The 13795-nt window shown below is 36.0% G+C and overlaps 1 protein-coding gene across 3 annotated transcripts in view; it reads right to left on the minus strand.

Moving 5' to 3' along the window:
* PTPN3 (protein tyrosine phosphatase non-receptor type 3) overlaps window positions 1–13795 on the minus strand; it is a gene marked incomplete at both ends in the record, with an annotated part of 98765 nt that overhangs the window by 63749 nt on the left and 21221 nt on the right. For all 3 annotated transcript variants that reach the window (XM_082480036.1, XM_082480035.1, XM_082480037.1), the window contains 2 exons: window positions 4369–4456; window positions 9035–9155. In XM_082480036.1, coding sequence (XP_082336162.1) covers window positions 4369–4456; window positions 9035–9155 — 209 coding nt within the window. The remainder of the gene's footprint in view (window positions 1–4368; window positions 4457–9034; window positions 9156–13795) is intronic.

A 13795-nucleotide genomic window follows, 5' to 3' on the forward strand; every position in this document is an offset into this window, starting at 1 on the left:
ACTGCCAGTTCATGCCAGCATATTACAGGAATCCAGAACTGACACCCTTTTATTTTAACACTTGGGGAAAAAACCTGAGGTATTTCAGGAGATGAATTGCATGTAATTTAGCTGCCCCTGCCATGACACAGCCAACCTGAAGCAGGGCAGAGACCTATATTATTAGCACTTGGAGCTTACTCCAGGTTCCTGCTTTTTTAAAAAAAAAAAAAAAAAAAAATATCAATACTGTGAAGAAAAAACAGCTTTAGGAGAAAAAGCTGAAAACCTCCATGATTTAGCAGAAATAAAAGATTAGCTAAACACTTGATAGGGATTAATTAGGCTAAACTACTCTATTTTCTCTGGGAGCTTTGTAAGAACAAAGTTCATTCCCCACTCCCCTCTGGCCCAGTCCAAAACACTAACCTCCCATGGTATTCATTATAGTGAATTCTCTTGTGTTAAATCTAAGAAATCCAAAACCAAGACTTGGATTAGCATAAAGAAAAGAGGTCTCACAAACAAAAGATGATATAGATGTGCAGTTATTTCCCTTTCAAAATACCTATGCCCTTAAATTGCACAACTAAGAAATAACATTCATATATTTTTTTTTTAAGCTGTTTCTTTACAGAGATAATAATTAAAACAATTATAAAGATAAAAATGATCATGCCAGGCATCTAGCATCAGTTAAATACTGATTCACATTTGATTTCATTTACAATTACCATCTGGATTTTTGTAGATACGGAAATAATATTGATTCTACAAATTTCTTATCTTTGTCACTCTGAGTAAAAATGAAAGATGAGTTAACATCAGACTAATTATTAAGCAGATGAGATAGTGGTCCAGAGTCAAAAGGAGATTAGGAATTCAAGAAATCTCAATGCAGTTTTAAGGTATTGAATTCACTCTCCTGAGTTTCTTACTACTATTTCATTTTTGAACATTACCGTTTTAGCAGTTCAGATTTATCCTTAGAGAAAAGCAGAAATGTTTGCACACGAAAACTGAGCTCAGATTAACTCACTAGGGGAAGTTTCATGTTTAGCAAGTTGCTAAAAAGAAAGCTCACACTCAGCTTCTGCAAAATATTTAGCTTTCTACCATAAACCATTAAAATTAAGGAAACTACATATTCATCTTTTCTTCCCAAAACTGTATCCAAGAGTATCCCACTCTCAACCACCAGTACAAGAGCATCACCTTCCTTTGGCCATTAGTATTAAAGCCAAGTGTTAGCTGGTTCTTCTGCATACACAATCTAAAAGGACTAAGGCTATTTTAGCAGCAAAGAGCTGAATCAGAAGGATCCACAGCGATAAAGCCTTTCAAAAAGGCCACAGTTTAACTAGCCCCCACTAGATCTGTTCAAAGCACTGGCATTTGACAAATCTGGATGGGTGATTTACGAGCAGTACTAAGTAGAGGGAGGATATCAGGAGGCACGGCAAACATTCCTGCCAAAGCTGGGGTATAATGCGGTAGCCTCTGTGAAGCAGCAGCATACTGGGGGGAAGTATCTAACCTTCATTACAAGCCTCAGAAACAGACTGCTTCAAACTTCAGAAAAGCATAATTTATAGCCAACATGGGCTACCAGATGAGACCAAATGTTGAGGAGTATTCTTCCGCAGGACTACCGCAGCACAGGCAAAGCACTCAGCAAACAGAAGACTACCTACCAGAAGACAATGCTGAGAATGTCTACCCTGATATAATCCAGTGCTGTCGCTTTTCTAATAGGCCTTCAGGAGCATAATCAATGAACACGTGTTGGTTGAAAGGTTTGCCTCATGGCATTCAGTCCAAACAATGACTTGTAACTGATGTTTTGGAAATACAAAACTCCAGAGACAACCAATCACACCTCTACTAACAACCCCCCCATCTCGGCTTCCAGTGATTTACAGCTAGAGGATTTCCAGGATCAGAAGCTTTTTGTATGTTTAATGGACTCCAGTGAATTATTCTTCCACTGAACTGCCTAACTGCTCTTGATACCTATTTCACCTTGGTCATCCATTAAAACAGCAGGAATCACCACTGTTCAAATGCAGCCATATGAAGAGAGTCCCTTTTGGTTAAACCTGTCTCTTTCTAGGGAGACTAAAGCTCCTTAAACCTTTTACTACCAAAGCAAAACAAAAAAAAAAAGTTTGTTATTCATGTTCTCCATGCTGTTCACTTGCTACAGAAAGTTTTTCTTTAAAACATTCAAAATTATTATCCTTCTCCGTACTTTTCTTATTCCATTACCCACTTGGATAAAAGGAAGGGAAAGGAGGAACAAAACTCAACATCCAAATTATATCAAACCACAGATATAAAAGGGGGCATGACATTTTCTATTTTGCTTGCTATTTCCTTCCTAGCAGCTTTTAATTGTCTAGATGTTCAGTTCAAGTGCTAGAAAAAACAAACCACTTCAAATATTTTCATCCTTCAAAAACATTGAATTGTGATAAAAATATTAACTAGGATTGAGACAGTAGCAAGACCGTCTGCATCTTAGCAGCCTAGAATAGAGAAGGCTTTGATTCAAATCTGTACTTTGTTTGACTCAGATCATACAGTTGGGTGTCAGGCAGATCAGGGCCTCATGACTAATATTCTGACAACCTGTGAGCCCCAGGTCATTAAACATGAAACACTGCACTGGGAAAAAAAACCCACCCCAAACCCCACTGTTTAAGCAGATACCTCCAACAGGTATTTCTACTCAGACAGAGCGGCCCAGTACACTGCAATGAAATTTCATTTAGTTGAAAATGTCTGAACCCACTCTAAACTATCCTCACTACTTGGCACTGGTATGACCCCTACTGACATCCTGAATGTAGTCCGGTGGTCCACAACTCAGGAAGGATGCTAGAAATAGAAGATCTTTCAGAGACAGCATCCCATGAATATTAAGATAATCGCCTCATGGTGAAAGTCTTGGAACTTAAATTGGCTTATCAAAATACCAGGCTATAACAGAAGTTTAAAGGCATAGGCTGATCAAATTAAGTGCATATAGGGAAATCTCAAGTGTTCTTCAAAAAAGCAGAAAGGTGACAGATGACGCAATGGACAGACCATGAACATAGACCAAATCAGATGCCCATTTACCATTTAAAAGTCATCCCCTTATCAGAAATTGAGAAGGCTTTTACATTGTCAGAAAAGACAAGAATAGAAGAAGTTTGTTTACATATGGTACATTACTTACTCACAACAAATACATGTGAACCAAGATATCTGACCATGTTTAACAGTTGTGACATAACAGTTGTCTCTCCTGATACTCATATCAGATGGTACGAGCATAGACAGTTCATATTCTGATTGCTTCAGTTATTTCCTTTCTTTTGTACTTTTCCCCATCCTTAAAAAAGGTCTCTACTTTTTGAGCACTGTATTTCATGAATATGAATGTAATAACAGTGGTTTTATACAGGAGTACTTTAGGAATTCTTAGAAATCTAATGCAACACTCACTTGCGGTAGCATAAAGAAAAAACAAAAGAAAACGTCACACTGAAGGAAAAAAAAGACCTTTTCTATCCTTTCTATCATTACAGAAATTGATGACTTTTTCATTAAAATTCTCAGTGTAGGATTATTAAAAAATGTCAGAAAAATGTTAGGAAAAACAGTAGCCATCTTCATTTATGAAATCAATCATCTGCACTACACGTCATTAAATTTTTATACTACAAGCTTTATGACAAAATAATTTGCTATAACATAAAAGCACAAATGGGAACGTGCGTGCACACTGGGACACAATTAAAAAAAATATTTTGGGGATTCATCTCAGACAGCTAGTGTAATCGAACAATTAAATCACAGTAGCCACTGAAATACTAGGACATGTTTCTTATCAATGCACACCCTGTATCTGAAAGTTATCAAATACATTTTTAGTGGTTATCTTCCACACTGTTAAATACTGATTAGATTTAGCCTGGAGATGGGGAATACATGAATAAAATAAATTAAAAAAAGAAATCTCTGTATTCTTAAGACAGTGTTAGAAATTCAGGGAAAGTAAACTCTTAAAACACTTGCAAACTACATCATAGCACTAAACAGCATTTTCTTTCATGCTAAGACATTCATACACTTTAGTAAAATTAAGTAAAATATATTGTAGTACTGAAACAATTTATCTTAAAAATACATTGTTGTTCTTTCGAGGAGATCTAGCTTATTTGGTTGAAATCTCAGCATCTATGTTACACAGAAATTATTGAAAAATTACCCAACTCTAATTAAAAATAACACATGATAAAGTAAATGCTTAAATGCTACTGGTTTTACTGCTATTAAGTTCATGTAAACAAGGCATATAAGTTTTTTTTTTCCAAGTGAAAAATCACAATGTAAACATACTCTACCACTGTGCAATTCCACTCCATAGAATTCAAGTGTTCGTGCTATATTTATGTAGCAGGACTCTGCTTCAGATTGCTTGAGGCCACTAGAAGAGGGAAAAAAAACAAAAACATATATGGACCGTCATAAAAAATAAAATACACGATAATATATTTATTCCAAATGCAGAAAAACAGAAGAATCCCACAGCCCAGTGTCTGACAAATAAACCTCATCAACTAGTGTCATGTGTTCTTCACTGGTGAAGGCCCTCATAAGCACCTCTCAGAAATCAAGAAAATTATACACAATGTTATTACCTTAGCCGTTCTGGACCAGCTCTTTCTAGAAAAATCATTTGTATCTGTTTTGTTTAAAGGGATGAGGAAACAATTCCCCTATAAAAGCTTCCTGTTTAAAAAGAAGCTATATCTGTACATATTCGATACTGCATAGTCTCTCAGAAAGAAGTAATTTAGAAGAAAGATTAGAAGCAGAAATGTAATAAAATATAAGGGGGAGAAAGAAGATTAAGTAAATTAAAGTTATGAAACTCACTAAGGAAAAGCCATCTGAGTTTGTTTACAATCTGTAAGTCCTAAAATACTTTTTTCTCTGCTGCTAGACGTGAAGTGTGCTGCAAGACTTACAAGGATCCTATCTTCTGGTCTTCTAGAAAGCTTCTACAGTTCTGAGACTTTTTTTTTTTTTTTTCAGAGACAAAAACTCAAAAATCCCCACACCTTGAATAGAAAGTTTATGTATCTTCATGGAAGAGCTACTATGGAATCTACTAGGAATTTTAAAAACAAAAGAATCCAACAGTAGTCCCTGCCTAGTTGGTTCCATGCAGCCTACTAATTACTCACCTGAGAGGAATGCAATGTGGCCTAAACAAGATTCCTTTAGCCGTGATAACAAAAGTAGCCCCTTCCTAAATTGCAGGGCCAAGACCAGTCCAGAGGCAGATCTAACCTGGGATCTGCCATAGCCTATTGACATTGTGCTGTGCCCACAGTGATCCTGATCTCAGCACAGATCAGTGATTCAGGCACCACAGCGCGTTTGAGTCACTGTAAGAACAGAGGCTGAGGGACGCATGTAGTATCTACACACATCCAAGTAGAAAAGACATCTAATACCATCCTATTATATCTGCAACTAAGTGCAGGTAAAAATAACTCTGCTAGGTGAGCTTCCAAAATGACATGCATAAAATTACGTTAATCAAATAGAATTTAAATACAACCTGTAAAAAGCTGACATAACATTGTGTTACAGTAAGAACTCCAACTAGAAAGGCATTCCACGGAAGGCAGTAATTCTCATTTTTAAAAGGGGCTTTACCTCAAAAGGTGGACATCTAATACTTCCAATTAATATATATCTTTTTCAAATTTCAGGCCATCAAAATATTATGTCCCAAAACAGCCACTCTAGAAAATATTACAATCATGCTCCATGAAACTGCAAGTTACCTTGAACTGGAAAGCCACTGCCAGCAGTGTGACTTGAGGATGTCACAATATTGGGAATAAAGAGCAAAGACAAAAAAAGAGCTGTTTGTTCACAATCCTGAGATAAACTGCTTACTCAGATCTACATCTACAGTAACTACTGTCACCTTGATTTTAGAAAACATTAGTAGACCTTATCTTTTTCACTGTGTCAGAAGCGGAGAGGAAATAAACCACAAAATTACCATTTCACTATACAACAGGATGCTGAATATGTTTGCAAGACTACATTATTTTCAGTTTTTATATTTTGATCAAGACCTTGTTCAGAAAGATGGGGAAAGTCTGTTGCATACCAACAAGATATGCTTGCAAATTTTAATTCTCAATTTGCATACACTAGCTACACCAGACCAATCAAGCCTTGTATCTTCAAGAGCCAACAAGAACAAGTATCTCAGCAGAGACGTAGGTTTTTTTCTCTTGTTGTCGTTATACTTCCCTACTCAATTAGAGAAGAAATGAAACCTTGAGTTCCCTAAACAAGTGGTAGTTACTTGTTGAGATACACGGGCAAGAGGAAATTGGTCTTTGGAGTCTCCTTCCAATTTTTATAGCTGTTGATACCCAAGGGCTAACAAACATCATCTGGAATATAAGCATCATATGAAGTTCCAAATGCATCCTTCTCAAACAGATGGCTAAATATAGCAAGCACTACGAAAACATTACCAATTTGGATAATATCCAGATCCTAACAGCTCAGGCTGCTTATGTACCAAGTAAAAAATGGTAAGAAAAGCTCATTAGAACAAACTACACACAGAAAAATCCCACTATGGATTTAGGGATGAACCCAAAAGGAAAATTTCTGAAGCTATACCATTTTAATATGACAACAGTTGCTTTCTCAACAGCTACTTACTGTCCACTGAACAGTGTCTGATACAAATGTGTTCATACAACTACTGTCTCAGATTTTGCAAAACAGCACAAAAACTAACTAAAAAACTTGCATTGAGCTACAGCATACAAGACATAACATCGCTTCTGAAGTCCATATTGTGTTTCAGCAATTCCAGCCCTTTAATTTTCCTTTGTGAAAGTTTCCCAAAGGATAGACACTACAGAATGAAAAAAGATTTTTATAGGGTTGGCTTTGCAATCCTGTAATCTAAGAACACCAATTTGAAAGGGATAATAATTTACAGATATCTCATATGGTCTACAGCAAATTTTACTCCAGATCAGCAGAAATTTCATTCCAAAACAACACCGTTCTCAAACTGTAAGAAGATAAATTCTCTTTTTCTGTCTTTCCCTCTTAGAAGGCGTGGTGAACACAAGAACCATTCTTGTCAAGTATGTTACTGGCACTGATCTAGTCAAAACCATGTCTCAGACATACGTATTCACTATGAACGGCAAAGGATGATGCAAGAAATACTGCCAAGCTATACAATGGTTGGTCTGCCTCTCCCTGCACTCCAAAATAAAATAGGCCCGAAGAGCAGTGTTTCAAAAAAGGTGTTAAAACAATAAAGAAACATTTTTCCCAGTCCAGTCTACTCAAGTATTTTTATTCAGAACTTCATTACTACCACCTACCTGAATTCAAAGGAGTTAAATTTCTAAATACTAAATCAAGGCTTCACTCTACCAAAAAGACTCAATGAAAGCATTAATTCCACCAAAAGGACCCAGAAAAGAGAGGAGTCTTTCCAACAGACCCCACCCCACCTTTGTCTGGACCAATGGTAACTTCTAGTCTTTTCTCTGCAGGACACAACCGGTTTTATACCTCTGGCTATGATAGCACTAAATACACGAGTTCAACTTCAAGACTCTTCAGAATCTTCCCTCAGTGGTCTCCAAGACGATTGCTTCCTAAAGACAAGCAGATTTATTCATGCCTGTCTACAAGTGCCCCTCTAAAATATTCTGAGCCTGCTGGAGACTGCAAATTAATTTGGAAGGAGTAGAGGCCTCAGCTGTTGTGTCCCTGAACACGAACTTCTAGGAAAGCAGTCCAGATTAGTACCTACACAGAGGGAACAGTAGCAGTTCAAGTTCAGTGGTTACCTCTCTTTTGCCCTAAAAACAACAAAGCAATGTACATGTTCTGGACCGCTAGGCAGCACACATGAAGTTCAGAACTACTCACTACATCCACTAGCAGTGAAGAAACAAGAGGGAGAGGTGACAGTACTGCAAGATGACAAAAAAAGTCAAGGAATACAAGGGGGAGATGAAAATGGACATATTTCATAGTATAAATTAAAGAAACTAGGAGAGTGGGGAACTAGCTCTGCTGCAGTAAAGATACAGAGAGAACAAGTCCATAGATACTCGATTTTCATTTGCTCAAATTCTCACAGGCAATTTCTTAGGTTGGCATATTTGTATTCGGCTTGCGAGTATCTGATCAACACCACTAATTCTAAAGCTGCAGTCTTACAAGCGACAAATCAGCAGGGTCAGAAAGAGTAATCAGCAGTAGACTGACTGGAATAATCTGTTGTAGCCTTTATATTCCACTCAGGAGAGTGCAGAGAAAGCACAATGTTAATTGGAAGTGTTATGGGGAAGATGTCCCCATAGACAAAAAAATCTGTAGGATTTGAAAAATGGTCAAACGTTCTTGATGAAAAAAAAAAAAACCCTCAGACATCTAGTACAATGTTTTAGATGGTTGCCATTAATAACGTATAATGCTAAGTGATCTACTGGTTGTTATAGCTAGAAATTTATTGAAAAAGTTTTAACCAATTGTCATCATGCTATGAATATGACTGGTCTAGCACCTACATGATAAAACCAAATATTTCATTTAATACAAGCTGTACGAATAAAACTGCTTGTTGTACTGAAACTATTAAGATCTTGAGTCTTCACAGAATCACAGAATCTCCTAGATTGGAAGAGACCTGTAAGATCATCTAGTCCAATCATTAACCCAACACTGACAAGCCCACCACTAAACCACGTCCCTGAGTGATATATCTACACAACTCTTAAATACCTCCAAGGATGGGGATTCCACCACTGCCCTGGATAACGCATTCCAATGCCTGATGACCCTTTCAGTAAAGAAATTCTTCCTAATATCCAAGCTAAACTTCCCTTGGCGCAACTTGAAGCCATTTCCTCTTGTTCTAGATGTCCTTTTGGCACCTATTTTTCTTTAAAAACCAAAGAAGAAAGAGAGAACTAAAAGTTAACGTTACCTGTGTTGCTCATGTAGCGATTCTACTTTGGTAAGAAAATCTTTGTTCTGCTCTGGTATAAAGTTGTAATTTGACAGATATCCTGAATGATGTACTGAAGCGTTATAGTCTCCAAGTTGTGCTGTTAGGAAACAAGAAACACAGACAAAGTTTTCACAGTTAATTGATTATTATTAAGGAGGAATTCCTTCTCCTCATTAAAACACATAAACATATGGGGAAATGCAAGAATTATGAATTTTTTCCCCAAGAGACTCGAAGTGTTGAACATGGGGAATTGTATGACATCAATGAAAAGAGTTTGGTTTTTGTTTTTTTTTTTTTTTCCAAAATATGCTTACCATAACTATAATCTCAGGCACTGAATGACTCAGTACTTTGTGTAGTTACTTATAAATCCCCACTTTTGCATCACAAGCTGTAACACCACCAGACAGGCATTACACGCCACGTTGGCACAGACGTGAAGTACTGTAACATTACAGGAAACCAAATTGCTTCAGTAAGGGATGGCAAATGACATCAATTTGATTTACATTTACTTGACTGTAACATATTAGAAATCTTCAACAAGATCTGTCACTTAGAAGGCATCTACTCTTTACACTGTCAGGTGAAAATTGTTCAGACTATCAACTGTGGCTCTGTCCTAACAATTCAATTGTTAGTCTTGCCTCAGCTGAACATGAATTACTTAAAGCACAAGAAGGAACTGCTGATTTATACATGACCTTACCAAGCTGCTACCAAAAGTAAATATGTGTTTGCAGCCAAATAAACTTAAAAAAAGGTTTTATCCCTTCAAAAATGATAGCAATTAGTAAATATAGATAAAAGCTAATTCTTATCCACAGTTGGTGGTATAGTCAGTGGAAAAGAAATAAAAGTATAAATGACCGTAAGTTTATAGCCTCAGTCTATGGAAGTTTTCTTTAAAAACTAGGTCAGTGTAAGTTGATATCCTGGGAAACATACACAAGTATTTTACTTGTTATAAAGATGCAAAGTTTGGGGCTGAAGGGAGATTGCTTCAAATAAAGTCCTTGCCTACTTGCCATAAATTTACCCAGTTTCAATTAAGCAAGTAATATTTAGTCTAATAACCCAATTATTAGACTAAATATTTAGTCTAATAACCCAATTAAGCAAGTAATTGAAATCCCATATTTCATGAAATCTGTGTTTTCATTAAATAGTTGAAGAGAATGAACCCAAAAAGTTAGAGAGCATGCTTTTAGGAACAATACTATCACCATTATTTTCCAGAAAATGCAAAATATGAAAGAGTGATTTAAATGATTCAGGTTGGGGGACAGGGGGAAATTGTGGACTTCAGAAATAACTTGGAGCTACAATAACTATGGAGTATCTGTAATGCAGGGGATGACTAATATTTGCCACTTACATATTCAAAAAGCATGACTTCTGTGGCTCAGAAAATAAACCCACTGCGATACAAAACAATTTCCAGGCAAGTGCAGTCAGAAACTAATACAGTTGCACACCTAATATTTAAATACAAAAGAAAGTAGAATGATAACCAGCAATTCATTTATTTTGAATGCAGATTTCCCTGCAATGCTGAGACCTTTCTTTTCAAAGGTAGCCTGAATTTTAAATTACTTAGCAAAATTGCTGGCAAAAGACTAAATATTTACCCTTAGAACTAAAACACGTATTTGAACACTTCTGTCAAATAATATATCTCTGAAGAAGAAAACAAAACAAAACAAAAAAAAAAATCAAACTAGACAGAAGATCCAGAAGTATAACAAGAAACTGAAATAATTTTAGGAATATCTATATATTAACAAAAGTTCAAGTCTCTGCGAAGACTAAGGCAATAACAATGAAAACAAAAAATACAAATGTTTTGAACAAAGTAGGTATGTTAATAACAGTGTAAAAACAAAGCACACCATTTCACAGATGACAGTAGTTGATTGAAGACTTTCCTTTATGAACAATTAACACAACCCATCTTTTCTATGAAACACAGTCTGCGTTTTTGGAGTCTGTTGCAGCTAGCTTGAATTACATTCTTGCCAACGGAAAGAGACCATATAGCCAGGAAAAAGAAAACGGGAAAAAGAAAACATAATTGTCCAATTTTATTTGTATTATGCAAAAATATTTTTTACTGTACTTTTACTTCTCTAAAGAGGGCAACTGCTGTTCCTTCATGCAATATGAGGTAGAGTCGTCCTGCTCATCTTCCAAATTTGGAGTTTACTTGGTTTTTTTTTTTTCCCCATCTTCCTCCTAGCTACCTGAGATCATGTCAACAAGGGGAGCAGTTTAGAGTACTCCTTGCTTGTTCAACTCCCCAGCCAACTGTCACAGTTGAAAAGAAACTATAAATGCTGATTGGTAGACATCTTGGAAGACTAATGATCTTGTGCAGGATTTAATTATCCAAGTAGGGAAAAAAGAGTTAGGGCATATCAAGACCTCAGTGAGAAGAAAAACCTGTGAAGTTTCTACCTTTTTACTGGATTTCTCCATAAGAGAGCAGAGGGGCAGGAAATATAAAGACCTATTTCTAGTCTGAATTTTCCTGACATCGTTTCTGTTCTCTGATCACATGAACCAGCAGACACTGAATCAATGAGAATAAAGTTACAGTAAAAAAAAAGAAAAAAGCACATATTTTGACCTTTCTCCATTCTAGCCAACTGTTGCTCTTTAATTCATTATAACTGGTAATGAATATAAAGTAAAATGAAAGAAGATGGAACCAAGGAGGAGTTAAAAAATGAAATCAGTTATTTGAATATTAGATTCTTGTATTTTAGAGTTCTATATCTAATATGAAAGGCTTTAAAGAAGGGAACATGACGGACCATTCATTTAGAAGGCCATATTCAATAAAAAGACGACATTCATAACTCTTAATAAAAGAATAGTGCAATAGCCAAGAATGTTGACCCAACAAAGCACAAGTGGTACAAGTTCTCAATACAGTAAGAATTTATAAATATTTGAGAAAAAAAAATAATTTTGAGATCATATATGTTTACACAGGATTTGAACTGACTATGCCTTGTTGAAGCCTAAACAAGCCATCTTTTCTTCAGACTTTGGAAAAAGAATTTGTTCCGTTATTAAAATGTGGCTGGTACATATTTTTGTCTCTTTCTCCTGGCAGCAGAAAGACTTCTGTGCAGGAAGGCATCAAAGAAAAGGACTAATTAAAATGAAAAAAAAAAAAAAAAAAGTACACTTTTTTTTATAAAATTCAGATACAGAGGAAGGGAAGACCAGGAACAAGTGCATTCATGTAGCACTGAGATTTCAACAGGAATTCTATGGGTACACACATGTATCTTCCCTAGAAAGAGAAGCTTGACTACCAGATATATTGCTGCATTAAGGAAAAAAAAAAAAAAAAAAAAAAAAAGACAAGGAAAAAAAAAAAAAAAAAGAGAGCTTTATAGAGGGAAGATCTGACACATAGACACATATCGAGGGAATAAAAGAAAAAAAGCCATTGATGCCAACTCTTACAATAATTAAAATGAGGTTTCATTTATTCATTGGTTTCTTCCAAGAAACCATTGGTTGGTTGTCTTTTACATTAAGGTAAGACAGCACTGATCTCATTTCTTCCTTCCACTTCCACAAAGGGAGGGTGCAAACCAAATGGATGACAGACGACAGAAATTTCAGGATTGGAAATGCAAAACTGAACTCAAAAGGCCCTGAGCAACCTGATCTGACTTCGAAGAAGCCCCTTCCAAGCTATATTTGCCTGTGGTTCTTTCTCACACGAAGTTATTTTTGACATCCAAGCTTTCTGCTACATGACAGAGATAATTTGCTTGGTACTGGCTTTGGAAATTAATTTTGTTGTTGTTCTTGAATGCTAACAGTACCAAAATACCACCGCTTCAGTCTAGCTCAATTTCCACAGGCAGCCCCCCGAAAACGTAATAGTAGAAAAGAAAAGCCTTAGCTTCATATAACTTAAAGGGTGACCGATTTCTACTTGCCATCTATGTGATATCCTTCAAGGTACAGAAGACAAGTTGGTCTCCAATTCTACAGAGCTTGCTTGTAAATGGTAATAAAAAAAAGTTTGCATACAAAGTAATAGCACTAGAACCTATTTCTGCATACAGGCATTCCAAGTAACTACAGATGTCAGAAGGCAAATGTATGAATGGCTCATTGGCTAAGCATGATAGAAAAATCAGTTTTAGATAATAAGGACAATTTGGTCCAAAGGAATGCCTACAAAAGCTAGTCCTTGAAAACACATTTAATAACTTTTTAAAACTTTCTAAAGACCCGAGAAGTGTACCAGAAAAAAAACCAAGTAGTTTGACATTAAATTCATAGCTTTTTGCAGCATTGAATATTTTGTGACATGATTAAAGCATGAAAGTGAACTGAGTTGCCTGGTTTTAAAAGAGGATAATTACATAAGCAGATCAGACTCCCAGTGGAACAAAAAATAACCAAACAATGGGACAAGTCCAGCATACAAGTTACATAACTAATTTAACTTCTATCAAGGAGTAAAAATCCTCAGGTATAAAATTGCAATCCAGTATGAAAATATAGTTAGGGTCACATGAATGGCCGCCAAATTAGGACAGCGATAATGACTGACGTGCTGAGACGAGAGTGAAATATAATGTTAAAGGCTAATGATAAATTTATCTTCATATGAACACTGAGGTACAAAAAGAAAAGACACTTCCTAATCTGTACAGTTCAATCAGCTTAGACATTTTAAGTGATCGTTTCTTGGCAGAA

Source organism: Vanellus vanellus (genome assembly GCF_965231255.1).
Source record: "Vanellus vanellus genome assembly, chromosome: 2".
Lineage (NCBI taxonomy): Eukaryota > Metazoa > Chordata > Aves > Charadriiformes > Charadriidae > Vanellus > Vanellus vanellus.